Genomic DNA, 26,592 nt, shown 5'->3' on the forward strand with positions numbered 1-26,592 from the left:
TGTGGCCTGGCCTCTCCACGCTACAACGGCTCCCGCGGGGGGGATGTCAGAGGAACACCCTTACAAGCCAGATGATGGGACACGTCGTTCATTGTGCAAGTCACAGTGAGAAGCAGAGCAGTGGAAAGGAGGCAGAACCATCGGGTAGTGGGGCCCATGGTGGCACCGAGGGACTTCCTCACACGCAGAGGAGATGGCTGAGCCCTGCAGGGAACAGGGAACCACAGAGGGGACCCAGCCTGCAGACTGAGCGCCCAGAGAGGATAGTGAACCTGTCAGACAAGAATCAAACAGGGACATTGGGGACAAACCATTGTTAATGGGAATAAAAATGTTTACAGGAACCAAAGATCAGAAGGACAAAAGCTGGAGAGCGAATCAGAGAGCAGGGTGAGTAACTAGCTCAAAGGCACAAGGAGATGGGAAGAGAAAGGCACATCCGTCTGTCCCGTGGATGCCTGACCTCCACCTGATCACAGGACTCCGGGAGAAAGGGGCATGCACAGAGAGGAGGAGATGCTCAGGCAACTAAAGAAAAGAACTAGATCTAAGCGAGCACCCAGCTTAAGAGTCTCTCCAGGGAGGGAGGAAGAAGGGCCTGTAACTAGGTTTATTCTCATGCCATCACAGAACATAAAAGATAGCAAGGAATGATACAGGGTAAAAGTATGTGTGGGGTGGGGGAGAGAGAGAGAGAGAGAAATAGAGAGAGAGATGGTGAAGTCCCTCTAGATTAAGAGATATGAGAGACATCGACCAATCACATGCATGCATTATATATTACTATTAGTACTTTTAGGTGTAACAAAAGTTTTGTGAGTATATAAAAGTGTCTCCATCCTTTAGGGTTACATGTTGAAATATTCCAGATGACATGATATGACATTTTTTATTTGCTTCCCAATAATCAGGTGGGGAGGGATGGGGGAGAGTGGGGAGGGATATACATAAAACAAGATAGGCCATGAGTTCATCATTATTAAAGCAGATGTTGGGGACATTCGAGTTTATTAACTATTCTGTCTTCTTTTATATATGCACATAAGGTATAAAGTTGTTTAATGGGTATAGCGTTTCAGTTTTGCAAGATGAAAAAGTTCTCGAGTTCGGTTGCACAGCAAGGTGAATAAACTTAACAATACTGAACTGTGCACTTACAGATGGTAAAGATTGTTAAATGGTTAAAATTATTTTATGTGTCTTTTATCACAATTAAAAAGAAAAAGGAAGTGTAAAAACTGCTATCAGGTGATCCGTTAAAAAAGACACAGCCTGCCTTTGGAAGCCAGGAACGGGTGAGATTTGGGACAGGATCCTGGGGTACCCTTTTCCCCCAAGTCAACCAAGGCATCCCCTCAGCTGTCGCTCTCACTGAGGCCTTGCAGAACATGGACTGTGTTTCACGGGCAGATTTCCTGAGGATGCCCTGACCCTGGCTGACCCTGAGCGGGACAGGTGTCCAGGGGCCACACAGCCCAAGTCCCCCAGACCATCAGGGCCTAGTCAGGAGACAGGCATGTCCCAGCCAGCCCTGGTATAAGGCAGAATGGAAGGGGTCCCCTGAAGTGGAATCCACGTGTGGTGGGGGGCGGGCAGCCAGGTGAGGGTAGAACGGAGGAGGTGCTCAGAGAGAGGGGGGCTGTTTTCACCTCCCTGCTGACCACAGGCCTGGGCGACCCTGTCCCACTTCCCACGCAGCCCTGTGCCAGCAGCGCACAGCCCAAGAGCTCAGAGCTCAGGAAGGGGGCCCTTTGTGATGGTTTGAAGATTAGAAGTATTTTCATAATAATAGGGAATGTGAGGCAAGGGGACCCAGGCTCACTTTACAGAGATTCCCTGACAAGGGGGCGTGGGCGGGGAGCGGCTGCTGCACCGGTCAGTGCCGGGATGGAGGTTGGCGTCAGGCACTGTAGCCGTGATGCTGTGTTAGTTGGTGGGGCTGAGGGAGTCAGGGTCCGGTCCGCCCATCAGAGGAGGGGCCTGCGGTCCGGCCCCACCCCAACAGCCCCCGAAGGCAGAAAGCAGTCTCACCTAGGGGTGCCTGAGGGCATTCAGGGGAGGAGGCTGCGGCAGCCCTTTCTCAGCTCTCAGCTGCTCCTTCTCACACCTTCTCTCTGGCCTCTGTGCCAACTTCCCTCCCAGCTGACCTGCAAATCCCTCCAGCAACGCAGCCCCGGTCTTTTTCTGGAACTGCCTCATCTTTGCTCTGTTTTTTTGTTTTTGTTTTTTTTTTCAGTTTCTTCCTACCAGTAACTTCCTCTTGCAGTGTGAATTCCGCTGTTGCACCCTTTGCTCCTTTGAGGCAGAAAGTGGGTGGCAGGAGCTGACAGAAGCAGCTGTGGGGGGAGCAGAGGGGGAGCAGGCCCACTCCCTGGGGGCGGGGGTGCAGGCCAGGAGACAGTGTGGCCTACATATGTCCTCCTTACTCCATGCCCTACAGATCCACAGAAACAGGCAGAAAGTGACCCAGCCAGGGCCATGGACATCCCTAAGTGTAATCCGGGCCATGCAGACACAGGGAGCAGCCAGGTGACTGAGATAAGAGACAAGAGATCCCAGAGCCCAGGAGTTTCCAGCCATCTCTGTCCTGATCACTGGCCTGGACGCCCCAGCCCCACCGCCCCCATGAAGCCCAACTTCTTCTTAGCCTTCCCCTTTCAGGCTTCCTGCCGCCCAGGGAGGGAGCTGAAGAGGTGGCATTCCTGCTTCTCTGACTCACCCAAAGGAAGGTATCAGAGCACCCAGGGAGGTGGGGGTTGAGGGGTGGGGCTCTGGCTTTCGGACTGAGCAAGAGGTCCCCAACTTTCATAAGAATATAGAAATTAACTGACAGCCTTGATCGTGTGGAAAATCACACGAAAAAGTATATTACAGGTCTGTTGGCGGGCAGAAACTTGGCTTTAAATTTAAAGGAGATTAGTGAACAAAACTGTGAAGCAATTATCAACTCTGGGGGGAAACCAGAAAGTTGCAGAAGGAAGAAGATGTAATTATAGTGTGTGCACTTCACTCAGTGCTGCACAACGTTTACGTGGTTAGAATAAGGAAAGCACTGAGCACAGATGAAAAACCAAAGCATCACGCATCTCTCCAGAGAGGAAAGGGCTGTGTGGGGGTTGAGGAACTAACCCTTACGCACGAGAACAGGAAGGGCACAACATCTTCCCACCTTTGAATCGAATTCTTCCCTTTGACAGAAGGCCTGGCTGACCTATGGGGCTCTGGCATGTCAGAGGGGCAACCAAACTCTAACCCAGGCTCAGGTCACCCCTCTCCTTCCTGGAACTCATCAAATTGCCATTTGCCACTCAATTTGTGGTTTCCACCAATGCTGAACAGAGCCACTAAGGACATCTTTGGGGATGAGTGCCCGCAGAAAGTCTGGGTCGCCTTTGTCAGACAGGTTTGCCTCTTCCGACCCCGGATTAAGGGACTTGGTTTCCACAGGTACTTTCCAAGCTCCTCTGGCCCCAGAGGCCTGGCTGAGAGACGTGGAGGCTGAGGCAGAGACAGAGCTCACACTTGAGGTCCAAAGGCTGGGCCCACCAGGAGGGGTGGCATCCTGAGGACACTGGGTCCCTTTCAGTCTCTGGGCCTCAGTTTTCCTCACTCCTCACCCTCCTCCCTCATACCTTCCGTGTTGTGAGGACACGTGAGAACATGAAAAAGGGTGCCAGGAAATGTAAAGATGTAAACAACTAATAGAAGAGTGAGATGTGGTCCCAGAGATCACGGAACTTTGGATAAAATCACAGCATCTGTTTTTTGGGAGGGAGGGCCTATATTTGGACTTACAGAGAAATTTCTTCTCATTGGATTTTGTGCTTCTACCTTTTAACTTTTGAACCTGAGGGAGCAATTAAATTTTTCTGCATTGGGTTCTTTGCATGTCACAGAGAGGAATTACACTCTTTCCCCTCTTCCTTCCCGGAGACAGGGCTGATGAGACCCTGGCCTTCTCTGAGCGTTGAGAACATGAAGTAGGAAGAATATGGAGCAAGGCCTGGCACTCAAGGCCTTCCTGGGTTGGGGGTGTGGAACACCTGTCTCTGTCTTCCCCAGGAGAAGAGGGTTTGGGGCAGGTTGATATTTTGGAGAAACATCTGAGAAAGTCTTTCTCACACCACTGTCTGCCTTGATCCCTGGAAAGGTCTACAGAGAAAGCCCATTTTCAACCTCCTTCCTACTGGGGACCCCTTGCTCGAGCCAGGTCTAATTATCTGCCTCATCCCTGGGCACACCTGTGTTGTCCCACCCAACAGTGGGCTCGGAAGCCCTCCCTGTGCCCCCTATTTCCACTCCTGGAGGGTCCAGCCCAAATGGTGTCCCCCTAGGGCCTCACTTACCCCTCCAACATTTCTAACTTGTAAGGAGCCCTTGGGTGACACTTTACATACACATGTGGCACATCAGTTGGACAGAGGTTAAGGGCATGGCGACATGCAGCCCCATTGGAAATCAGTCCCCTCACTGGTCAGTGGGAATGATGGTCACTGTACTTATGTCGCTGTGCATAAAGTTGTAAGCAGGTAAGGACATAGAACACCACCTGGCACAGAGAAAGTGCTCAGCAAATGTTAGCTGTGGTGACTCAGCTAGCGCAGGGCAAGAGCACTTTTTCTGGAAAGGGCAGATAGTACATGTTTTTGCTTTTTCTGGCCATATGGCTTCCGCCACAATTACTCAGCTCTGCTGCCATGGCACCAGAGCAGCCAGCCACAGACACCCTGTGAATGAATGAGCATAGCCGTGTTCCAATAAAACTTTATTTACAAATAAGGTGGAGGGCCAGTCTGTGGGTGGTAGGTCATTGAATCCTGCCTTAGACCAGTGATTCTCTGGGGGAGTGAGGACAGTGTGAGGAGACAGGGAGCTACACACGGGAAACTGGAGATCCTGGGCCTGGGCTCCTGTCAGGGATGTGGATCTGATCCACTGGTCCTCGCCCATCCCACTGGATCCAGAACTCAGGTTGGCCTGGTGTCTGTTTAACACACTCTCAGGTGGTCTGATCATCATCTTAGGGACAAAGTCAAGGTCAGACTGAATCTTGGGCCCCATGGGCCTGCATCTAGAAGGCACTTGGGGCTGGGGAAGAGCAAGAGGTGGACACCAGAGGCAGGGAACAGAACAGAGACCTCCAGACACTGAAAGGGACCCCAAGGGTCTCTTTCCTCTCTTCTAAACCTTCTCTCCTGGCCTCTCCTGCCAGTTTCAGGACACCCCCTCCTCCCCAGAGGGGACTGAAACACTTCATATGGGTCCTCTGTCCCCACAGAATCCTTGAGGATGGGTGTTCCAGTGCCTGCAGGCATCAGGGCTGGGGCAGGGCCTCTTTTCCCTCCTGCAGGTGAAGTGCTCCTCCACCCCACACTACCTTTCCTCCTGCTCTTCCCTGCTCTGTGCAGGTTCTGGGTCCCAGTCCAGAAACGGCCTTTCAGCCCAGAAGGACCTTTCCAGAAAGATCCTGCCCTCCTTCCCCTGGAAAGCCCCTGCAGGTTGGGGGCCAGCAGGGGGCTGTCTTCTATCTCCCTTCTCCCTCCTATTTCCTTTCTTAAGGAAAAATAGCACATCTCTCATCGTGGGCGCATGGGTCTCTCTTGCTTCTGGCACATAAAGGAGCTGGGCATGTGAGCACTGGTGGCCCATGTGGTTGGGCTCTGGGAAGCCTGGACTGAAGTTCTGGACACCCAGTGAGGACCCACTGGGCAGGTGGCTACTGAAAAGTACCTTTTTCTCTCTGTAAAATGGGGGTGAGGGGTCTTCCTCTCAGGACGCTGAGATGAAGTGTGTGAGGCTCTCGGGGGAGCAGGGAAACATGGCAGCAGGGTGGGGGTCAGGACCAAGTACCTGGGGCCAGACCAGCAAGGCTGGTGAATCAAGCAGGGCAGAGGTGAGGGGGAGAGGGGTCAGGCAGAGGCTGATCTGGGGAAGGAGCATTTGTCTTTATCTGGGTGTGACCTCACCATGCAGGAAATGACCCTCTGAAGGTCACTCATGAGTGGGAGGCCAGGCTGGGCAAACAGAGCTGAGACTGTGGGTTGCGTGCTGGGTGGTTACCAGGGAGACCTAGTCCTTTTCACACTTGAGCAACAATGAAAATTCCAAGTGAAACAGGCTGCCTGACCCAGGGAGAGAAAGCACAAGCTGGGAGGGGTAGTCCTTCTGCACTGCCCAGCCCACATGCCCTTCCGTCTCTCAGCAATGGGATCAAAGGCGTTTCAGCATTTTATATAGTTTTCTACAGTTTCCAAATTGTCTGTGATAGCCAACTATTAGTTTTATAATCAGAAAAGGATGTTACTATAAATCAAGTTAATCAGACACAGAACAAAACCAAAAAGACCTATGCCCCACAAGCCTGCACTGTAAGGAGCTGGTAGAAGATTAGAAGGAGAGGAAAGACAAGCAGCTGAAGGATTTGAGGGGTAATGTGGAAGGGGTGCCCGGACGGTGACAAGGCCAGGCCACCATCAGGGACAGGCCAGAAGGGCCCTAGTGGGGCAGAGCTCACTTGTCGAAATCATGGCTTGAGCAACCTCCTCCCCAGGCCTCTTCCTCCAGCCTTGCCCGCTTCCTCCAAATGGCCCCAGTCTTCCTACCGTAAGTCCGGCACAGAATTTTACCCTAAGAGTTTCCAAATGCTGACATCCCACACCGTCAAATCGTTTGCATCTTACTGACCTATTCCTGGGCACGGACAAGGGTGACTAGCCAGTCTAACCCCTGGGTTGCGGAGCACAAAAGTGCCCCAGAAGCCAACAGGACGGTGATTCCCTGAAATTCACCCAGGTAGGGAGCTACTCAGACCACAACCTGTTCAGTAGAGACAAAAACCGATCATCTTAAATCCCAGACGTCCCTAAACCAAAGTCAAAGGCTGCAGGTCAAGGGGGGTGGAGGCGACCTGCAGCCCAACACACCAGGTCCCCAAGGCCAGCGTGCCTCCTTCAAGCAGTGGGACTGAGAGGAGCATACTTCTAGGTGCCCATGTTTCCATGAGGTGCAGACAATCGGCACCCATCCCTGCTGCGGGCAGCTGCTCATCTGCTACCCCGCTCTGTCTAGGAGAAGCTGCTGGTGGCGGGGAGGCCTGGGCACCCCTCTCAGAACCAGGCCTAGCACAGGATAGTGGAACTTGGAGCCAGCCTCAGTTTCTAACCCATAGCCGGTGGGCAGAGCCCACTGTGTGCTGAGGCTTGGGCAGGTCTCAGTGGACCGCCTGGAATGAGGTGCCTCCTTCCCAGAACTGATTCCGCAGGGAAGCAAGGGAGGGTCCCCAAGAAGGTGGGAGTAGAGGAAACTGCCTCCTTTCTACATCACCCGAGGGCTGGAGTGGGCAGACTCAGAAATTCGCCCCTGACCAGATACCCCAAGGCAGGTCCACTGGACATCCTGCCTGCTGCCCCCGCTGGCTGAGCAAGGCTCATTTGAAGCCCTGTTAACCTGGCCAGGGCTGCACCCAGGAGGCTGGTTGCCAACCCCCATGAGCAGCCCAGAAAGGAAGGCCTGACCCTGAGCACATGGACCTGTAGTTGTGGCATTGGATCAGGGCCAGACAAGTCTGAGATGCAGTGGACCCTGGTGCTCCAGGTCCCGGGACTATCACTGATCGCACTGGGAGAAACAGCTGTGCTGTTTGCAGGTTGTCATCCTTTCTAATACGCAACCTGGGAGTTTGGGAACCCCAACAGCAGAACCTGGCACTTCACTGCGAAGTCCTGGCGGTAGGGCTCCAGGACCAGGAGGGCAGCAATGAGTGGCAGGAGGTGTTTGCATGGTCCGGAAGCCATCCTTCTACAACAGAACAGGACTCCAAACCCTGGTGTGCGGAGGTCTTCCTATGGCTCTGGTGTGGTCCATGCGCCGCGGGGGCTCGAGGGGTTTGGGGTCCAAGAGAAGTGGCCCAATCGCTGAGGTCCTCGGGCATCCCTGAGTGTGTGCTCCCTATGTCCCCAGCTCCGTGGAGTAGCAAAGGCTGTGCCCTTCTTGGTCCATGAGCGCCCTCAGGCGACAAAAGATAGAATCAGAGAAAAAAACAACCTTTGCAGCCCCAGCCAGGCATTGGGAACAGGGGACCACCAAGATCCTGAGGACCCGTCTGGAGGCAGAGAGCACAGGGGCAGATCGTCAGCATAGCTGAGTGCTGGGAAGGGCAGAGCAGCTGAGGGATGTGGGAGGGGGTGTGCTCCGGGTAGGTCAAGGCCAGGGGTCCCTTTCCAGGAATATCATGGTCTGGGGAGCCCTCTGGTAGAAAAAGGTGCTGTAAGCAGAGGGAATGTCTATTCTGGCCCAGGGTGGAATGAATGGAAAGGGACGCCCAAAGAAGGCCAGGGCAGGAGCTCATTCGAGTGGGATTTGAGGGAGTGGAAGGGGCTATTGAGGTGGGTGTGACAGGAAGCTAGTGAAGATAGTACCTCTTTTTTTCTTTTAAAGATTTTATTTATTTATTTTTTAGAGAGAGGGGAAGGGAGGGAGAAAGAGAGGGGCAGAAACATTAATGTGTGGTTGCCTCTCATGCACCCCCAAGTAGGGACCTGGCCGGCAACCCAGGCATGCGCCCTGCCTGGGAATTGAACTGGAGTTCCTTGGTTTGCAGGCTGGCACTCAATCCACTGAGCGCCAGGGCGATACCTCTGTTTTGGTGCTTGGATAATGGTGCTATTTTTTCTGAAGGAGAATATCTTGCTGGGGCAGATGGGAACAGGGATTCTTCTCTGAGATTCCCAGAAAACTTTCAGAGGGAGAAGGAGAAAGACCCGGGCTGCAGATGGAAGAGTCAGAGTAGTAGGGAGTGGCATGGAGAATCCAGCCAGGTGGTCACGAGGGGGGTGAGAGGGTAGATGGAATGAGAAGGAGCCCCAGGATTTTTGTAAAGTTGTGACAGGTATGTTTTGGAGCAGTTCACATTTGTTTGCTTTTACGGAGACAGGATGGATTGCACAGGAAGGCAAAAAGGAAAGCCTGAAACCGAGGCTCATGTGCTGACATCACTGGCTGGGTCAGGCAGGGGACTGTGTGCCCTGCCAGGAGCCAAGCTGGGGTCCCCCTGCCTCAAATAACTCAGGAAATGAGGATGGTTGGATGCACAGGATAGTGTGTTAAAGATCAGGTAGTGATGTTCCCTAGTGCCCCTGCCTGGGCTGTCAGAGGACAGTCTCTGATGCTGGCTAGGCTTTGTCTCTGTGCCTGTGTGCTATGCCTGTAGCTCACTCCTGTATGACTTTCATAATCAGGAATGACCTCTGAATTCTTGTTTTATCATAGTGCAGCTGGGGGACCTGCTCTATTCTCTCAGATAACTGGTTGGAACCAGGCTTCTTACACCTCTCATGATATCCCATAAAGAAGTCATAGGTCCCACGGGATTAGTGGGGACCTGACTTGGGGTGAGCATGGCCTCCTCCACTTTCCAGAAAGCCCACCCGCTGGACCAACACCTTCACTTCCCAGAGGTTCCAAAGAAGGCCAAGCTCTTCACTCAACCACTTAGCTTAGGCACTGGGCAGATGCAGACACTGGGGTGCCTGGCCCAGGGGCTTCTGAAGTTCTTTCGAGACATTCTCTCTGGCCTCAGCTTGGATCCATGCTGGTGCATGCATGGGCCTTTGTCATCTACAAATGTCCTGTCCATGTTGGACATTCTAGAACTGGACAGGCTAGCTCCTATACACCCTGAACAGACCTGTAACAACCAAAAGAGAATATTGACTTGCCTGCAGCAGGGAGACCACACGCCAGGGCAAGAACCTTTTCAGCTTTCCACTTCTGGCTGTTGCTCTCCAAAGCCCACTTTTTTTATGGATGGGTCTCTGCCGGGCTCCTAGATGAGGCTGAGTTCTGAGTGCTGGCAGCAGAAGTTGTATGGGGGACAGTGATGTGTGTTCTCTGCCCTGGCTGAGCCCGGACTCCTGAGTGGCCCCAACAGAACAACAGGGCTCCTTGAGGATGAAAGTCACACCCCACCCCCAAGCTTGCTTTTTTGTTTTCCTGACTGAGCCCCTCAGGGCTGGATGCACAGGAACCTGAACACAAACTGTAGAGATCACAAGAGCAAGGTTCATTCAGGTTCTGGTCCTGGAACTGCCCAGCACACATGACTCATGACTCACTCACGTGTGGCATCAAGTCATTCCACCGTGTTGGTTTTTTCCCCCATTTTTTAAAGAGAGAGTAAGGGAGAGAGAGAAGTACTGATACATCAATGTGAGAAAGTAGCATCCATCGGTTGCCTCCTGCAGGCACCCAGCCTGGGGATCGTTTGTGTCCCAACACGGACCAGGAACAAACCTGAAACCTAGGTATGTGCCCTGCCTGGGAATCAAACCTGAAACTTTTTGGTTGTGGGACGGAGCGCCAACGAACTGCGACACACCGGCCAGGACTAAAAGGAATCTGTTTTGAGGAGTAAATGAAATGCTGTAAAACAAGATGGGTACAAAGTAAAGGTTCAATCACAGTCAATAAAACAAATAGATTTGCTCAGGCAAGGGTTGTTGGTGCTTCTCTTAGATTCAACCACATTCCGTTTCCGATCTCTCATTGTAGATAGGCCACCACTTCTGTTAATATGCGGGCCCCCGCCACAGTGCCCTGATTCTTTTTCACCCCCAGAGACTGTATGAAAGGCACAAGAGCGGTACGGCGAACACGCTCGTGTATTTTCAACAAGCTTGCTCCATCTCGCCCCATATTCATCAGCCCCAAATCGCAAAGACGATGCTTGGATTCCAGCAAGCAGACTATGTCTGCTTGGGAGGCGGGGCGTTGCGTGGGTGGGGCATTCCGGGGGCGGATACACGGCTTCGCCCCGCCCCTCCCCGGCGACTGCGCAGTCGCTGAGGGGAGGCTCTCGGAACCCAGTTGTGTGGCTACGGGGTCCGCGGGGCTGAGAGAGCACAGGATCCCCTTCCGGCGGGCTCCGACGAGTGCGCCCCGCTGCTGCCGGCCCTCTGTAGGTCTCAACCCGAGACATGGGGAAAGTGAGGAGGCTGCGGGCTCGCGTGCACCAGGCTGCCGTGAAATTCACGGGGGAGTCCGCGCCCGGCCTCGCGCCTCTGGCCCAGGAGGCGGCTCCTCCTCAGGCCTCGGCTGGCGGAGTCGGGAGGAAGGTAAGGGTAGGGGTCGCGGGCGGCCTCGACGGCTGGGATGTGTGTGGAACGGGGGTGGCTGGCGTTGGGGCAGGGTCGGCGGCGGTGGGTTTGGGCGCCGTATTGTGCCTCCGGGGGGCTGGGTCCTGGGCTGGCTTCGGCCCTGTGTTGCCCGGGGAAGGGTCTTCTGCCACCCCGGGCCCGCCCTCGGAAGTGCTTGCTGTGTGAACCGCGCGCCTTCGGGGGCTGCGAAGTTTAGTGGCCTGCAGGCTCATTTCACGTTGAGATGCCGGGTGAGAGGTTGACTTTCCCCACGCCTTGAGCTGCGCGCTAGAGAACCAGACCCCTTCCACAACAGCATCCAGAAATGCCTCACAAATATGATCTCTTAGGAATGGAAAGGAAATTCCCAAGGTTAATGAAAAAGCGAGGAGCGAACTGAAAAGAGACCCTGTGCCACGGAGCAGTCACCCCTGCCCTCTTACCTTGCCCTAAGCAGTCATTGATCTGGTTCTCGTCTCTGTTTGAACATTCCACATGGATGAAGTCATATATGTTTTGGTCTTTGCATTAGTGTTGCTGAACTTGGGTTTTCAACGTTCATCCAGGTTGTATCCTACGTGTATGAGTGCATCATTCCTTTTTAAGGCAAGATAGTCTTCTACGGTATGGATAGACCATGTTTTGTTAATCCAGGGGCTGACCTTTGAGCTTCTCTGGAAGCATTTAGTGTGCCACCAAAGGGCTAGCAGCGGGACAGCAGACAAGGCCTTGTTGGTCCATGGGGACCAAGACTTTGGTTCAGTAGTGCTAATAAGAACAGCCATGTTTGTTGAGCACTTGTTATGTGCCAGTCACTTTACATCTTCCCAATGGCCCTAACCCTCATTTTGCGGGTGAAAAAGCTGAGAGTTTAAATAAACTACCAAGGACACTCAACTGCTGATGCACGAGCTGATGTTTGAACCCAGGGTCTTTTACCAGTGTTTTGGCTTTTATAAAAACTATTGAGAGCCCTGGCTGGTGTGGCTCAATGGGTTGAGTGCCGGCCTGCGAACCAAAAGGTCGCCAGTTCCATTGCCAGTCAGGGCGCATGTCTGGCCCCTGGTTGGGGGCTTGCAAGAGGCAACCAGTCGATGTATCGCTCACACATGGATGTTTCTCTCCCTCTCTTTCTCCCTCCTTTCCCCTCTCTCTAAATAAATACATCTTTTTAAAAAACCTATTGAGACGACTTCCAGATGGAGGCCTAGACAGACACACTGGGTCTCCCTACACAACTAAGAAGGAATATAACTACCTCAAAACTAGAGACAACAAGAAATTCCAGAATATCGAGCTGCAAGGAAGTCTAACAAACAAGGATATAAAGAAGAAATACTCATCCAGACAGGCAGGAGGGGCGGAGCCAGGGCGGAGAGGACACAGTATGGTGGCAGCGGCAGGCTGGGGGAAAGTGCAGTTACATGTTTTAAAAAGTTGGGAGGGACACCTGGGCAGTGTTCCCAGCTCCTGACCAGACCGCACAGCTCATGGTCCCAGCGCCGGGGAAAATCAAGCCTCATTGCTTCTGACTGTGCAAACCAGTGGGGGTTGGGGCGGAGGAAGAAACTGCCAGTCTCTCAGCAGAGTCTGCTTGTTTAAAGGGCCCCCACAGTCCTAGAACATCCGCTGACTCACCCACTCTGGGAACGACGGCCAGGGCAACAGCTAGAGAGGTGCCAGTCCCATACGGAAGTGGGAGAAGTGCCTGGAAAAGGGACAAGTACTGAGCAAGCAGCATTGTTCCCTCTCAGACCCCTCCCAAACACACAGCGCCACAACGTGGTGAAACGGGTTGCCCTGTACTGACGAATCCCTAAGGCTCTGCCCCTTACAATATAACAGGTGCGACAGCTCTACCTAAGACACAGAGGCAAACAAACACAGGGGCCTGTCAAGACGAGGAGACAGAGAAGTATGGCCCAAAATGGGGAACAGATCTAGGTTCCAGTGGGAGAACTAAGCAATGAGGAGACAGCCAAACTAACAGATGAAGAGTTCAAAACACTGGTGATAAAATATGCTCACAAGCTTGACAAATACGCTTGAGTATGGCAAATGCATAAGGGAAGAAATGAAGGCTATTCTAAGTGAAATGGGAAAATCCACACAAAACCAATGGTGAAAGGAAGGAAAGTGAAGTTCAAATCAATGATTTGGAACATAAGGAAGAAAAAACCAGTCAACCAGTACAGGATGAGGAAACAAGAATTGGAAAAAATGAGGAGAGGCTTAGGCACTTCTGGAACAACTTTAAACGTGCCAACATCTGAATCATAGGGGTGCCAGATGGAGAAGAGGAAGACCAAGAAATCGAAAGCTTATGTGAAAAAATAATGAAGGAAAACTTCCCAAATTTGGCAAAGGAAATAGACATACAAGTCCAGGAAGCACACAGAGTCCGAAACGAGCTAGACCCAACGAGGACCACACCAAGACACATCATAATTAAAATGCCAAAAGTGAAAGATAAAGAAAGAATCTTAAAAGCAGCAAGAGAAAAGCAGAGAGTTACCTACAAAGGGGTGCCTATAAGACTATCAGCTGATTTCTCAAAAGAAACTTCGCAGGCAAGAAGGGACTGGCAAGAAGTATTCAATGTGATGAAAAGCAGGGACCTACAACCAAGATTACTCTATCCAGCAAAGCTATCATTTAGAATGGAAGGACAGATGAAGTGCTTCCCAGACAAGGTAAAGCTAAAGGAGTTCATCATCACCAAGCCATTGTTATATGAAATGTTAAAGGGACTTATTTAAGAAAAAGAGAATCAAAACTATGAACACTAAAATGACAGTAAAGTCACACCTATCAACAACTGAATGTAAAAAATAAAAACAAAATCTAACTAAACAAACCAGAATAGGAACAGAATCATAGGTATGGGGATCATTTGGAGGGTTATCAGCTGGGAGAGGGAAGGGAGAGAAATGGGGAAATAGTACAGGGATTAAGAAGCATAATTGGTTGGTACAAAATAGGGGAAAGTTAAGAATAATATAGGAAAGGGTGAAGCCAAAGAACTTATATGGACAACCCATATACATGAACTAAGGGTGTGAGATTGCTGGAGGGAAGGGGGGTACTGTGCAGAGGGGGCAGAGGGGAGCAAAGGGGAAAAAATTGGGACTACTGTAACAACATAATAAAATATACTTAAAACCTATTGAGATATAATTAACCCATTATAAAATTGGCTCATTTAAAGTGTACAATTCACTGGGTATTTTTTAGTATATTCACAGAGTTGTGCAAAAATCACTACAAACTTCAGAACATCTTCATCACCCTAAGAAAACCCCATATTATTAATCAATTCAGGGCAACCATGTATTTCATCTCAATAGATTTACCTGTTCTGGACATTTTATATAATTGGAATATTACAATATGTGGCCTTTTATATCAGGGTTCCTTCCTTTAGCATGTTTTTTGAGGTTCCTCCTTGTAGCGTTATTCTTGTAGCATTCATTTCTTTGTTGTCTTCTTTTTTTTTTTTTTTATGGCTGAAAAACATTCCATTATATAGGTCTCTTGTACCATACCATAGCACATTTTATTTGTCCATTCATAAGTTGATGGATAGTTAGATTGTTTCTGTTGTCTATCATGAATAATACTTCTGTGAACATTCCTGTACAGAGTTCCCAGTGGATGAGTGGAGTGGAATTGCTGGGTGGTACAGAATGCTGTGTTTTACTTTTAGAGGCACCGTGGCTGGTTTGGCTCAGTGGATTGAGCGTCGGCCTGCGAGCTAAGTGTCGCTGGTTCGATCTCCCAGTCAGGGCACATCAGAGAAGGAAAACTCTGACTCCAAAAAACCTCCGCTGCCTTGCGGCATACCTCTTCAGGGGAAAGGCTAAGGGAGTAAACCCCGACAGAAAATCCGGAGCCGGAGTCCCTAAGGCGGTTTGACATTGTAGTCAACACCGGCAACTCCTGCGGCACACCTGAAGCCAAGCTGTATTGACTCCGTCTTTCCCTTGGACCCTTCAGCTGCGAAGAGAGGGGGGGTCTGCTGCATGGGCAACAGCAGACCCTCCATATCACCCTGCCCAGGCTCTGTAGCTTCAGCTTCACTGGAGAGGACACTCCAGCGTCATCGCAAGATGTCAGTTCAACACGGGAGGAGACAGATACCGTGTCGCTCCCGAGTCGGACTGCACAACCATTCTCGGCGGTGCAGATAGACTCTTAAGAAGCTACACCATCGTCTCTCGAGACGGACGGCTGCCAACAACGACTTTTAGAGGAATTGCTTGACTATTGCCCACAGTGGCTGCACTGTTTAACATTTCCACCAGCAATATATGAGGGTTTCGATTCCTCCACATCCTCACTAACTTTTGTTACTATCTGTCTTTTTTTATAGCCATCTTAGTGGATGTGGGGTGGTATTTGATTGCTTTGATTTACATTTCCCTAAGGGTTAATGATGTTGAGTATCTTTTCATGAGCTTTTTGCTTTTCGGAGAAATGTCTGTTCAGGTCCTTTGCCCATTTTTAAAATTATGTTTTTTGCCTTTCTGTTGAGTTTTAACAGTTCTTTATATATTCTGGATGGCAAACCCTTATTAGGTATATATGGTTGCAAATATATTTTTGAATTCTTTGAATTGTCTTTTTACTTTCTTGACATTGTCCTTGGAAGCACAAAGATGTTTGTTTTTATCTTAACCCAAGGACGTTTTTGTTTTTCATTCCTTTTAGAGAGAGGAAGGGAGAGAGAAACACCGATATGAGAGAGAAACATTGATCGGTTGCCTCCTGCTTATGCCCAGGGATTGGACCTGCAAACCAGGCATGTTTCCTGGCTGGGACTCGAACCTGCAACCCTTTGGCCATGGGACACTGTTCCAGCCAACTGAGCCACAATGGCCAGGGCGGAAGCATGGAAGCGTAATGAGGTCAATTTATTGTGTGTGTGTGTGTTTTAAAGATTTTATTTATTTATTTTTAGAGAGACGGGGAGGGAGGAAGGGAGAGAAGGAGAGAAATATCAATCAGTTGCCTCTCACACGCCTCCAATCAGGGGCCTGGCCTGCAACCCAGGCATGTCCTCTGAGCAGGAATCAAACTGGAGACCTTTCGGTTTGCGGTGCAAAGCCCAATCCTCATGGTTTAGGTGCTGTGAAAAGCTGAGGATATCGCAAGAGCTTGAGCAGGGTTTGGTCACAGAGAAAATCTTTGACAGTGAATGTCCTTTAGGGGTTGATGTAGCGCTCAGATATATGTCAGTATATCTTACTTCCAGTGAAAGATAGGATTAGTGCAACTCCATTCCCTGTCATCCCCTTGTCCTGTTACATTGTTACGCAAATTGAATCTATATTGTATATGTTATAGCCCCACCTGAAGTTGTTATAATTAGCTACATGGTTACCTTTTCTAGGCTTCTTGTTCTGTTTTCTATCTGTGGATTTGAATTACTGTGTGGTATCATTTGCTTTCATCCTGAAAAACTTCCTTAGTATTTCTTAGAAGGCAGGTCTGTAAATTAACAACACATTCTCTCAACTTTGGTTTATCTTAGACTGTATGTGTTTTCCTTCTATCTTAAAAGATAGTTTGAAGACTTTGCGTATGCCATCCCACTGCCTCCTGGGAACCCCCCCCAAATGGAATTTATTTATTAAAAAATTGTGTATTCTTAGAGGTTTAAACTTCAGTTACCTTCAACATACTCTCCTTTTGATGCAGTTCACCTATTGAGATGTTTTTTCCACTGCTCAAAACAGTTTTGAACTCGTCAGTTTTGATGCATTTTAGTGCTACTGCCTTTTTGTTTGTTTGTTTGTTTGTTTCACCTCTTCCACATCGGCAAACTGTTTCCCTTTGAGGACTTTTTTCATCCACAGAAACAAGAAAAAGTTGCAAGATGGGGTAAAATAGGGAGGGTGGTGCATGGGTGTCATGCTATTTTTGGTCAAAAACTGTTGAACACTCAGCATGATGTGGGCAGGTGCACCTGTAAATCACCCATCATGAAATGGGCAAACGTGCTGAAAGAGTCTTCAAAAAAAATTTCCTGAAGCCGAACACAGCCTCTCACAACTACACCAGCTGGTACACCGATACAGATGGGTTCCTAGAACACTCAGCTAGTGGAGGAAGCCTGTACTACAAGGGGCCCACCCTCCAGAAGGGAATTCCAGGTGTTTTTGCCCCCCCCCCACCTTGTGTTATTCTTGATGAGTCAGCTGGTAATCTTACTGGGGTGCCCTCCATTGTGATGAATCCTTTTTTTCCTTTTTTAACTGCTTTCAAGATTCTCTCTTTGACTTGAAGCTTTTTGTCTATGATGTGCCTTGATATAGATCTCTTTGTGTTTATTCTGTCTAGAGTTTATTATCCACCTGGAGTTCATTGAGCTTGTTGGATGTGTAGGTCGGTGTTTTCCATCGAATTTGTCAAGTTTTCCACCATTATTTCTATGAATATTTTTTCTGCCTCTCTGTCTCTTCTGGTACTTTCATTACTTATGTTGGCCTGCTTAATGGTACTTTAAGATGCCATTCATTTTTCCACATTGACCTTAAAAATAAAAGTTATTTTACTGGCAAAAATGGGTTCTTTGGGAATGGCAAAGAATTGCAATTTGGGACACTTGGGCAAAGCAAGCTACAGCCAAAGCCACAGACAGGTCCAACAAACTAACGGAGTTATTTTATGGGAAAAAGGAGGAAGTTGGAGGGGTTGTTTTGAACAAAAGGCCTTTGGAGAAAAGGAAGAATTTAGGGTGGTAACGGTTCTCATTGGCTGAGACGCAGGGGGGTGTGTTTCTTGTAGGAGATGCAGCTCACAGCTTTTCCTGTGGGCTGATGATAGATGATTTCTTGCTGTGGAGGATTCTTCTGATAGGGCGTGTCATTGACTGTGTTTCCTGTAATTGACGTCTGGTGGGTACTGGGCGGAGCTCCCCTCCTGGCCTGGTCTCTCCTTCTCAGTCAGGTTTCCCTTTTATCTTTACGTGGGCAAGGCTGTTCTGTAAACTTGTTTTTTATTTTATTTTTTCTGTCATGCTCTCTTCTGTTTCTCTCTTCTTCAGATTAAATTTGCTGATTCTTTCCTCTGGCAGCTCAACTCTAGTTTTGAACCTTTCAAGTGAAATTTGATCACTGGACTAAAAAAAAAAAAAAAATTAAAAAAAATTTTTTTACAGAGAGAAGCAGAGAGGGAGAAAGAGAGAGGGAGAAACATGATGTGCGAGAGAAACAGCGATTTGTCGCCTCTCTCATGCCCGCAACTGGGGACCTGGCCCACAACCCAGACATGTGCCCTCACTGGGAATTGAACTGATGACCTCTTGGTCCACAGTCTGGTGCTCAATCCACAGAGCCACACCAGCCAGGGCTGGTCACTGTACGTTTTGATTCCAGGATTTAATTTTATGTTTTAATAGTTTCTCTCTCTTCCTGGTAGTTTCTGTTTGATGAGACATCATCGTACCCCACCGTAGTTCTGTAGATAACTGTCTCTTTTAGTGCTTGTGGCCTTACTTGCAATGGCTGTTTTGAAGTCTTATTAAAGTCCTACCTGCAGGCCCCTTAATGCAGCTGTGGCTACCTAGATCATGCTTCCCCGTTTCTCTACATGTGTCATACTTTGCTGTTGTGGAAAACTGGGCGTTTGGAAAGTGCACTGTAGCACTCCCAGGGGGTTGATGTCGTTTGCCTGGTCTTTTTACTTGTGTATTGGCCTGGATCTGAACTATGTGCCACCTCCAGTGTGCAGCCTTCGATCTCCTTGCTCGTATTTTTTCGTTTGTTTTAATCTTCTCACCTAGCTACCTGGATCAGTATAAGCCACTAGTAGATTGTGCATAAGCCCCTTGTCTGGTTAGTGTGAGGCCTGCAGGCTGCTACCACCTTGGGAGTTTAACCCTTTTGAGTGCCATGCGTAATTTGAAATTTGGATCAGCATGAGAAAAAATATTAATATATAACCTGAGGTACAAAAAAAAGAGAACAAAACATAAAATCCGAATTATTCCATTGTTATTTACATTTATAGCCATCGAAGAAAGAGTTGCTGGGAGCGATGCTGGCACTTTGGGAAATTTGTCAGCATCGCTCACAGCAACGTTGGCACTCAAAGGGTTAAGTTTTTGACCCACCTTCAGCCAGGGACTAGGAGCTTTGAGTTTCCCCCTGATCCTCCTGAGCCAGCAGATCGGGGTGGATGCACTCCTGGAGGTGCTCCTGGGCTAGAGCAGGTGATCGTTCAGAGCTTGTGCCTGAGCCCCTGTGCCCAGGGCCTCTCACCCTGCGTTGTGTTTGCGTGGGCAAGCTTTCCAGTGTGCCCTTTCAGCAGTGGTTGCTCCTGAGGGGGTGCAGCCTAGACCCCAGCGTTGACTGTGATCCCAGGAGGGCTTTTTCGCTGTTTTTGTGGTGTTGTCTCTTATACTCTGCATGGTTTAAGATGGTTCTTAACCCAGGAGTGGAGCCCGCCTGGTGATTTGAGGCAGGTAGGAACGTGTTGCCGTGGGGCTCTGGGGTCCGAGCTCCAAGTGTCCTGGGGCTTCCCTGCTGCGGAGTGAGCGCAGTTTCCCCAGGTCCTCCTCTGTGGATGGCTGGGCCAGTCCTTGCGCACGTGGGGTCTCCCGGCCACGTGATGGGCCTTGCATTTCATCATGAAGCTGTGTAGCGAGTCTTACGTGGTCTTCTTTTTTTCCTTTTTTAGGAGTGGGCTTTCCTGAACACTGATGTCTTTGCCAGGACCAAGATAGACCCCAGCACCTTGGTGCAGAAGCTGGACCTGGACACGAGGAGCGTTACTTCCATCAGGCGAGGTGAGAGGTCTGTGTATTTACAATGCCTGGCTGGCTTTGAGTTATTCATATGCGTGGGCCAGAGCAAGTTTCAGTTGTTTGTACATTTTCAAAAGGTTTTTAGTAATAGAAAAATTTAAGACTTACTATAATAGAAAGAATAGTATAAAGAAATCCCATGTGCCCATCAGCCACCTTCAACACACACATACTGCGTTATTTTGAAGTAATTTCCTCCATGAATTCTTTAGTATCTATTGCTAAGGGATCTTTTTTTAAAAAAGCATATCAACAATGCTGTTATCACTTTTAAACAAATTAGCAGCAATTTCTTTTTATCAAATAAGCACATTGCTCGCATCTTCACAATTGCCTCATAAGGCTTCTTTGTAAAAATGGGTCCACACTGCATTGCAGTCCCGTCCTGACCTTTTCCCTCATGTCTAACATGTTTCTCTTATCCAGTTGAGTTCTTGGCCAGAGTTTTTTAGGGGAGAGGGGCTCTGCTCACCTTTGCGCTGCCCTGGAAGGGGACTGAGCTCTTAAGGCCTGGGAGGGTGCTGCCTAGGTGTGAGCTGCACGTATACAGTTGAGCATTTAAAATAATAGAGGTGTCTAACCTTGTTTAGAGCACTCAGGCCTCCAGGGCAGGGCTGTTTGCCCTAACCTGCACATCTGTTTCCGTTGATTTGATCTACTATACATTTTCATCTTTAAAGTTGTAAGTAGTTGTCTTTTTTGTCTTACTGCTTTAAAACAGTCTTTGTGTTCTCACGGTTGGTCCTCTAGTGAATTGATGTACAGACTTTTCTTAATTGTTTTCTTGTTGGATGATTAAGCAGCATCTAGGTTTTTAGTGTCATTTTCCAGGTTTCCATCTACGGTTTGTAAACAGCTTAGAGTTGTAAGATATGGATATTCCACTGGTTTGACTTATGAGGTTTGTCTGGGAAAAGTGCGGCCATTGTTAATATAACGAGAATGGTTTGCATGATATCAGTGTAACCTGGCAGCCAAGGAGAGTGGACTCGGATGCACATGATGACTTCACTGTACTAGTCAGTGGAAGGGTTAGATGCCACTGAGGGGGCATGTGTGCTGTGTGGCTATCAGTCAGAATGACTGAGTGATAGAGCAATGAATGTGCATCAGATTTTGCATTAAGCTTAAACATTCCTCTGCATAAACTATTCCTGTAATTCAGAAGGCTGTAGCTATGGGCAACTGGTGATTGGCAGCTTCATGACAATGCACCTGCTCACGCATCACGTCTCATGCAGAGATTTTTGTGGAACATCAAATCACTGAGGTGACTCAGCCCCCCTACAGTCTAGATTTGGTGCCTTGTGACTTCTGGCTTTTCCCAAAACTGAAATCAACTTTGAAAGGAAAAAGATTTCAGACTGTCAATGAGAGTCAGGAAAATATGACAGGGCAGCTGATGGGGATTGGGAGAACTGTGTGAGGTCCCAAGGCCTACTTTGAAGGGGACTGAGGTGTCATCGTCCTATGTACTATGTTTGTTGTATTTTGTATCTTCTTAAATAAATGTTTCTGCTTTTCATATGGCATGGCTGGATACCTTCTGGACAGACCTCGTATATCAAGCATCTTCTGTGGGGTACTGTTGTTGACATCATTGCTCTGGATTTTTGTTATGTCACTGGGGAGGTGTTTCTGAATCTCTTTGCCATTCTCTGTGCATTGACACTGCAGAGAGCAAACATTTTCCCCCTACTCTCCTAGGGAGCCTGCAAATTAGATTCATAAAAGACAGATCAACAATAGAAAAGCAGTTTATTAATGTGTGCAGTGCACATCATGTGGGTGAAACAGTAGTGATGAGAAATTCAAAGGGGTGGTGAGAACTTGGCTTCTGTAGCATCTTAGCAAAGAACAGTATGTTTATAGTCTTGCAGGGCACAAACCGTGGGAAGATAAATATGCAGGGGAATGAATGGAGGGAGGTGTTTCTGAGGGAAGCCTTTGACCTTCCCTCACCTTTATGGCCACAAAGCTTCTCTTGGAAAGGGTATTGCTGGCAGTCCTCATTTTTCAGAAGTTTCTTTGGTGACCAACACGATCACAGTTTTCTGTGGGTTCACTGATTCTCTTACAGCTTGTCTGTGTATTTGGGGCAGCTCTATTGCCTTTCTTAACATTGAATGAGTGCTTTACATATTATAGCAGTTAGCTATTTGTCATTTCATACAAAAACTCTCCTAGGGTTTTTTAAATCCCTGAGAAAATTATTCCCCTAGAGAGCTAACAAATGCTGTCTTCTGACAGTTGCCAGTGGCGGCTATTCCCGCCTCTCCTACCTGTCACCCTGGGGCTCTCTCTCCTTCCTGCCTCCCCTGGTGCTTGTGGGGCCAAGTTTGCCTTCTGCCTGTAGGATGGGCTCTGCCTGGTTGGTCCAGGTTGGCATTTTGCCTCTCCTGTTGCTGGTGAATACACCCAGAAGGAGAAGCCAGCTGTGCAAAGCCAGTGTCCCCGAGCAGTTTGGAGGTAGTAGAGGGGACAGAGCATTAGTTAAAGAGTCACAGAACCTGAGTTGGTGTCCTGGTGCTGTGCTTTGTTGACTGTTGGATTTGGGCATCTGTGTAGCTTCCCAGGACAGTTACTTCCTCGTGCATCAGATGAGTATGGCATCTGGGCAGGTATGCTGCATGGGCCTGCCTGGGGGTGTCCTTCTGGGCTCCTTCAGCCATGCTGACCAGCGATACTCCCAAGTGAGTGAGAGGCTGGCCCACTTTGCCCCTTTCACAGACAGGGATGCAGTGCTGGGAGAGGCCGAGCCCCCTTGTGTGCACTGGCCCCTCCCTTTGTTGAACTCAGAGCTGTGGGGCCCCAGCCAGGAATGGGAAGGCCATTAGGACCTGCCACTGGCATTACTGGAAGGTTCTCTGCAGGACTTAGTCTTAGCTCCATATGCACCGGGGGGGGGGGGGGGGCCATAAAGCTCTTGCGCCCACCTTGACGTAGCCCCGGATCAGTACTAGCACCACTAGGGCCCCATCCCAGACCTGCTGAACCTTGTTTTCCCATACCCTTTAGGGGTCTCGGAGGCTGCCAAGTGTAGGACCCTGGCCCAAGCCTACTGGGTCTTGCTTGGCAGCTACAGGAACACATAAGTCCTCTCATCTCTTGTCCCTGTGTAGACCCTGGAGCCCAGACAGGCCCTGTGGGTTCAGAGCTGTGCTCACCCAAGTACGTCCTGGTCTCTAGTCAGGCCCCACAGCCGTTGGAGCTCCTGGAGGAGCCCCCAAGGTGTCCAGACCCTCTGAGTTCCTGGTGGAAGGTGTCTGTCTCAGCCTCTGCGCTACCCGAGCCTGCCTCTTCAGCAGCTCTTCAGTCTTGCCCGTTATTGGCCAATGCCTGGGTCTTGCAGGGGAACAGTGGGCCTAATGGTTCCCTGGCCTGAGTTGGGGCTGGTGGCTTGGGGCAGGTGCAGGTCATGTGGAAGGTGGCATCTGATTATTCATGTGTTTGCTGCTCAGTGATCTGCTGGGCTGTGAAGGCGAGGGCACCTGTCTGCCTGGATTAGCGCAGACATGTCCTTCCTTTAGGTCTTCACCCCGGGCTGAGTCACAAATATAACTGCTCCCTGCGTCCGCTGCTGTGTCTGCCTTGCTGCCGGTGTGGACTGGAAGAGGCTGAGCCCACTCAGGGGAGCCTGGCCTGGTTGTGGCTCCATCACTCGGTGGATGAATGTCCATTTTGCTTCCCCCGTGGGCTCTTGTGTGCTCTGCTTCTCCGGGCAGGTGTGCTCTCACTCACTCCCTGCAGCCTCAGGACACGGTGGCTTTCTTTGCTGGTGGCATTATTCCTGGGTTTCTGCATGGAGTCTTTGGTGCCTAGTCTGCTCCCAGTTTCCCTTCCATCCCTCTCATAGGCAGGGGCTCCATGCTTCCTGTGAGGGAACCACTGAGCTAGAGGCTGTTCCCCCCCCTAGCCCTCCCCTGCAGATGACCTCATCCACCACCAGCCCCGCTTCCCCTTGCAGATGACCCCCAGCTGCCACCAGCCAAGCTTGGTTTCACCTTGAGGGTCAGGGCCCCTGGGCTCATGGACCTTCATGTGAAGCAGCTTCCTGGCTCCTTTGTATCCTATCTTGGGGTGGGGACTTGAGGTATGTGGCAGGGTGGTCCTTCTCCACACAGATCATTCGCCTGTCCATTCTACTCTACTTCTTGTCCTATATTCCTTTATGCTGAAAAGTTGCAGAAAACAAGCCCACTCTGTTCTCAGACAGGCACCTGGGGTGTTGGGCCAGTACTTCATCCTGTGGCCTGGGCTGGACACTACCAGCCCCAGACTCATGCCAAGAGAGGTGAGCAGGGTGTAATGGGCCTGGAGGACAGGCCTGGTTAGGAACACGGGAGCAGAAGGACAGGAGGGAAGAGCCTCAGCATTCCCAGCACGCCGTGCAGTCAGCACGCTGGACGCTTGGAGGCCACCAAGGGACTGTGGTGGAAGCGTGTCTGCTGGGCTCTGACGGGAAAGGTTGGGGAGGTGGCAGTGGTGAGTGGACAAGGAGGCCACAGCAGAGAGACTTGGATACAAGGACACTCGGGACATGTGCGCTCTCTTTCTCTGTCTCTAGGACTATGCTGCTGAGTACCCCCTGCCCCCCCTGCCCCCCAAGCAGAGAGAGCGCTTGGCCTCAGGGCCGTGCAGACTGCAGACCGCAGACCGCAGCACCGTGACTGCATTTTCCCTGTGCTTGAGCTTCCTTCCCACTGTGCCTCTGACCCAGCGCAGGGGTTTCCTCTGAAATGCGAGTCCAGAGCAGATGCAGGCGCGGGGCTGCTCAGCAGAGGGCAGCAAAGCTGCGTCTCCTCTACAGCCAAGCTCAGATTGGAGAGGCCCTTCCTGCCTCCGGAGAGGAGCTGCAGAAGGCTGGGCTTCAGCTCACAGGGACCCAAGAGCTTTCTGAGGGTTGTGCAGAGGTTTTCCACAAAGACTCTTCCCACCTGTCCTCCAGCCTTGCAGTCAGGGCTCCACTAGACCGCTTCCCTTCCTTGTCTCCACCCCACCTGCAGTGGTAAAAAAGGAACCAACCAAGAGGGGATTGCAGACAGGGAATTACTGTCTCAGAAGCCACCTTCTGGCCGGACCACCTGGAACTGTCTGTAGCTGCATGTGGGCCCCTGAGGACAGTGGACAAGCATCCTAGAGTCTTGAATGGGCGGCATTTACCAGGTTTGGGAGCCTGCTGCTTTGCCGGACGTGCTGCTGGTCGTCAGAAATGGCTGCATCCTCTGTGGCTGCTGGCTGTGAGCTCCTTGCGTGCCCCCTGGGCCCTGGGACCTGCTGTGAGGTATGGGTCCTCAGTGGGAGTGCCTCCACTGGGCCCCCGGGAGGGGCGTCCACTGCCTCCAAGGCCTTCCTGGCCAGCAGGCCTCAGGGCCCGTGTGTGTGGCCAAGTGCAGGACCAGAGGCTGGGCTTTCCCTCTGGGCCTCTGGCAGCTGGGGGGCTGCTCAGCCCACATGGTGTGGCTCTGGCCCTGCAGTGGCATGGGGGAGGTCAGGAGGGGCCCCACTTTCTGAGCTGTTCTCTCATGGTCTGCGTGGAGCCCATTCTTTTTGACAGACAGAAACAGGGAAGGGCAAGGTCAAGGAGGACCAGGAGGACCCTGCCTGGGAAGGGTTTGGGGCAGGATGAATGGATGTGGTGCTGGGCCTGCGGGTCCCTGCCTCCTCCTGGGTGATAGAGGGGCCTGGATCCTGGTTTCTCTGTGTCAGGGCTTGGAGAGGTCAGCGTGGGTGCACCTTGTCCTGTGCATGAATTCCCTCTCTTCCCACTGTAGAACATGCTGCAGCCACTCATGTCCCAGTGAGTTCTTCCCAGCCGTGGACAGTGGTGTGGGGGAGGACATGACCCATGGCCTGTCGGCACCTGCGAGGGTAGGTGTGCACACACTGTGCTGAGAGAGATGCTGTGTGGACTGGTCCAAGGGGCTAAGGAGCTGGGTGCTCAGCAGCACCCCATAGTGGCCTAAGCTTGCCCTGGGTCCATCCCTTCTGTTGATAACCTCAAGAAGGTGTTGGAGACAGGCTGGGTTGGTGGAGGCTGAGGGTGGGACATGGGGGACCAGACAGGAGTCACTCCTGTTATGCTGGGGGTGGGTCAGGCAGTGGAGGCTGGATCCTGCACCCCCAGGAGGGCCCCTGCCTTCCTGTTCACCGTGGGTGCTGCTTATTCCCTCCCATCAGTTGTTTGGGGACTTGGGGGGGGCACCTGTCCTTCCAGGGCCACCTCCAAAAGAAGACAGCTTTTCAGCCGCAGAACTGAACCCACAGTTGCCCCACAGCATTCCAAGTACTGCAGTGACTGCCGGACCATGTTGTGGCTCTGTGTTAGGGGTTGGCCCTAGGGTTTGGAGTCTGTCCTTCTGACATACTCAGCAGTTTGAGGCATCTAAGGGTTCGTTATGAGACAGGTGTTTCAACAAAAAGGTGCATTAGCAATAAAACTTGATGGGTGTGTTTTGAAAAACATGTAGATGGGGCTGTTGGGTTTGTAATCTTGACAGTTTTCTTCCAGGACATTGTCTGATTAGGGCAATCTGTCTTCCATTTTTTTATGTCTTTGGTCTTTTTAAATGGTTACTGCTGGCCCTCAGGGTGGGCACAGGGCAGGGCTCAGGCAGGGGGAGAAGCCTGGTCTGCTGAGCAGGAGGCCCA

At 50.5% G+C, this 26,592-nt stretch overlaps 1 protein-coding gene across 2 annotated transcripts in view; it reads left to right on the plus strand.

Annotated features, from left to right (window-relative positions):
* Nucleotides 1-10,829: 10,829 nt before the first annotated feature.
* SLX9 (SLX9 ribosome biogenesis factor) overlaps nt 10,830-26,592 on the plus strand; it is a 33,528-nt gene continuing 17,765 nt past the window's right edge. For both annotated transcript variants that reach the window (XM_090272167.1, XM_090272168.1), the window contains exons 1-2: nt 10,830-11,111; nt 19,815-19,923. In XM_090272167.1, the coding sequence (XP_090128293.1) occupies nt 10,974-11,111; nt 19,815-19,923 (247 nt within the window). In that variant the 5' untranslated portion in view covers nt 10,830-10,973. The remainder of the gene's footprint in view (nt 11,112-19,814; nt 19,924-26,592) is intronic.

Source organism: Furipterus horrens, unplaced genomic scaffold, assembly GCF_987537825.1.
Source record: "Furipterus horrens unplaced genomic scaffold, mFurHor1.1.pri manual_scaffold_1, whole genome shotgun sequence".
In the NCBI taxonomy this organism is placed as follows: domain Eukaryota; kingdom Metazoa; phylum Chordata; class Mammalia; order Chiroptera; family Furipteridae; genus Furipterus; species Furipterus horrens.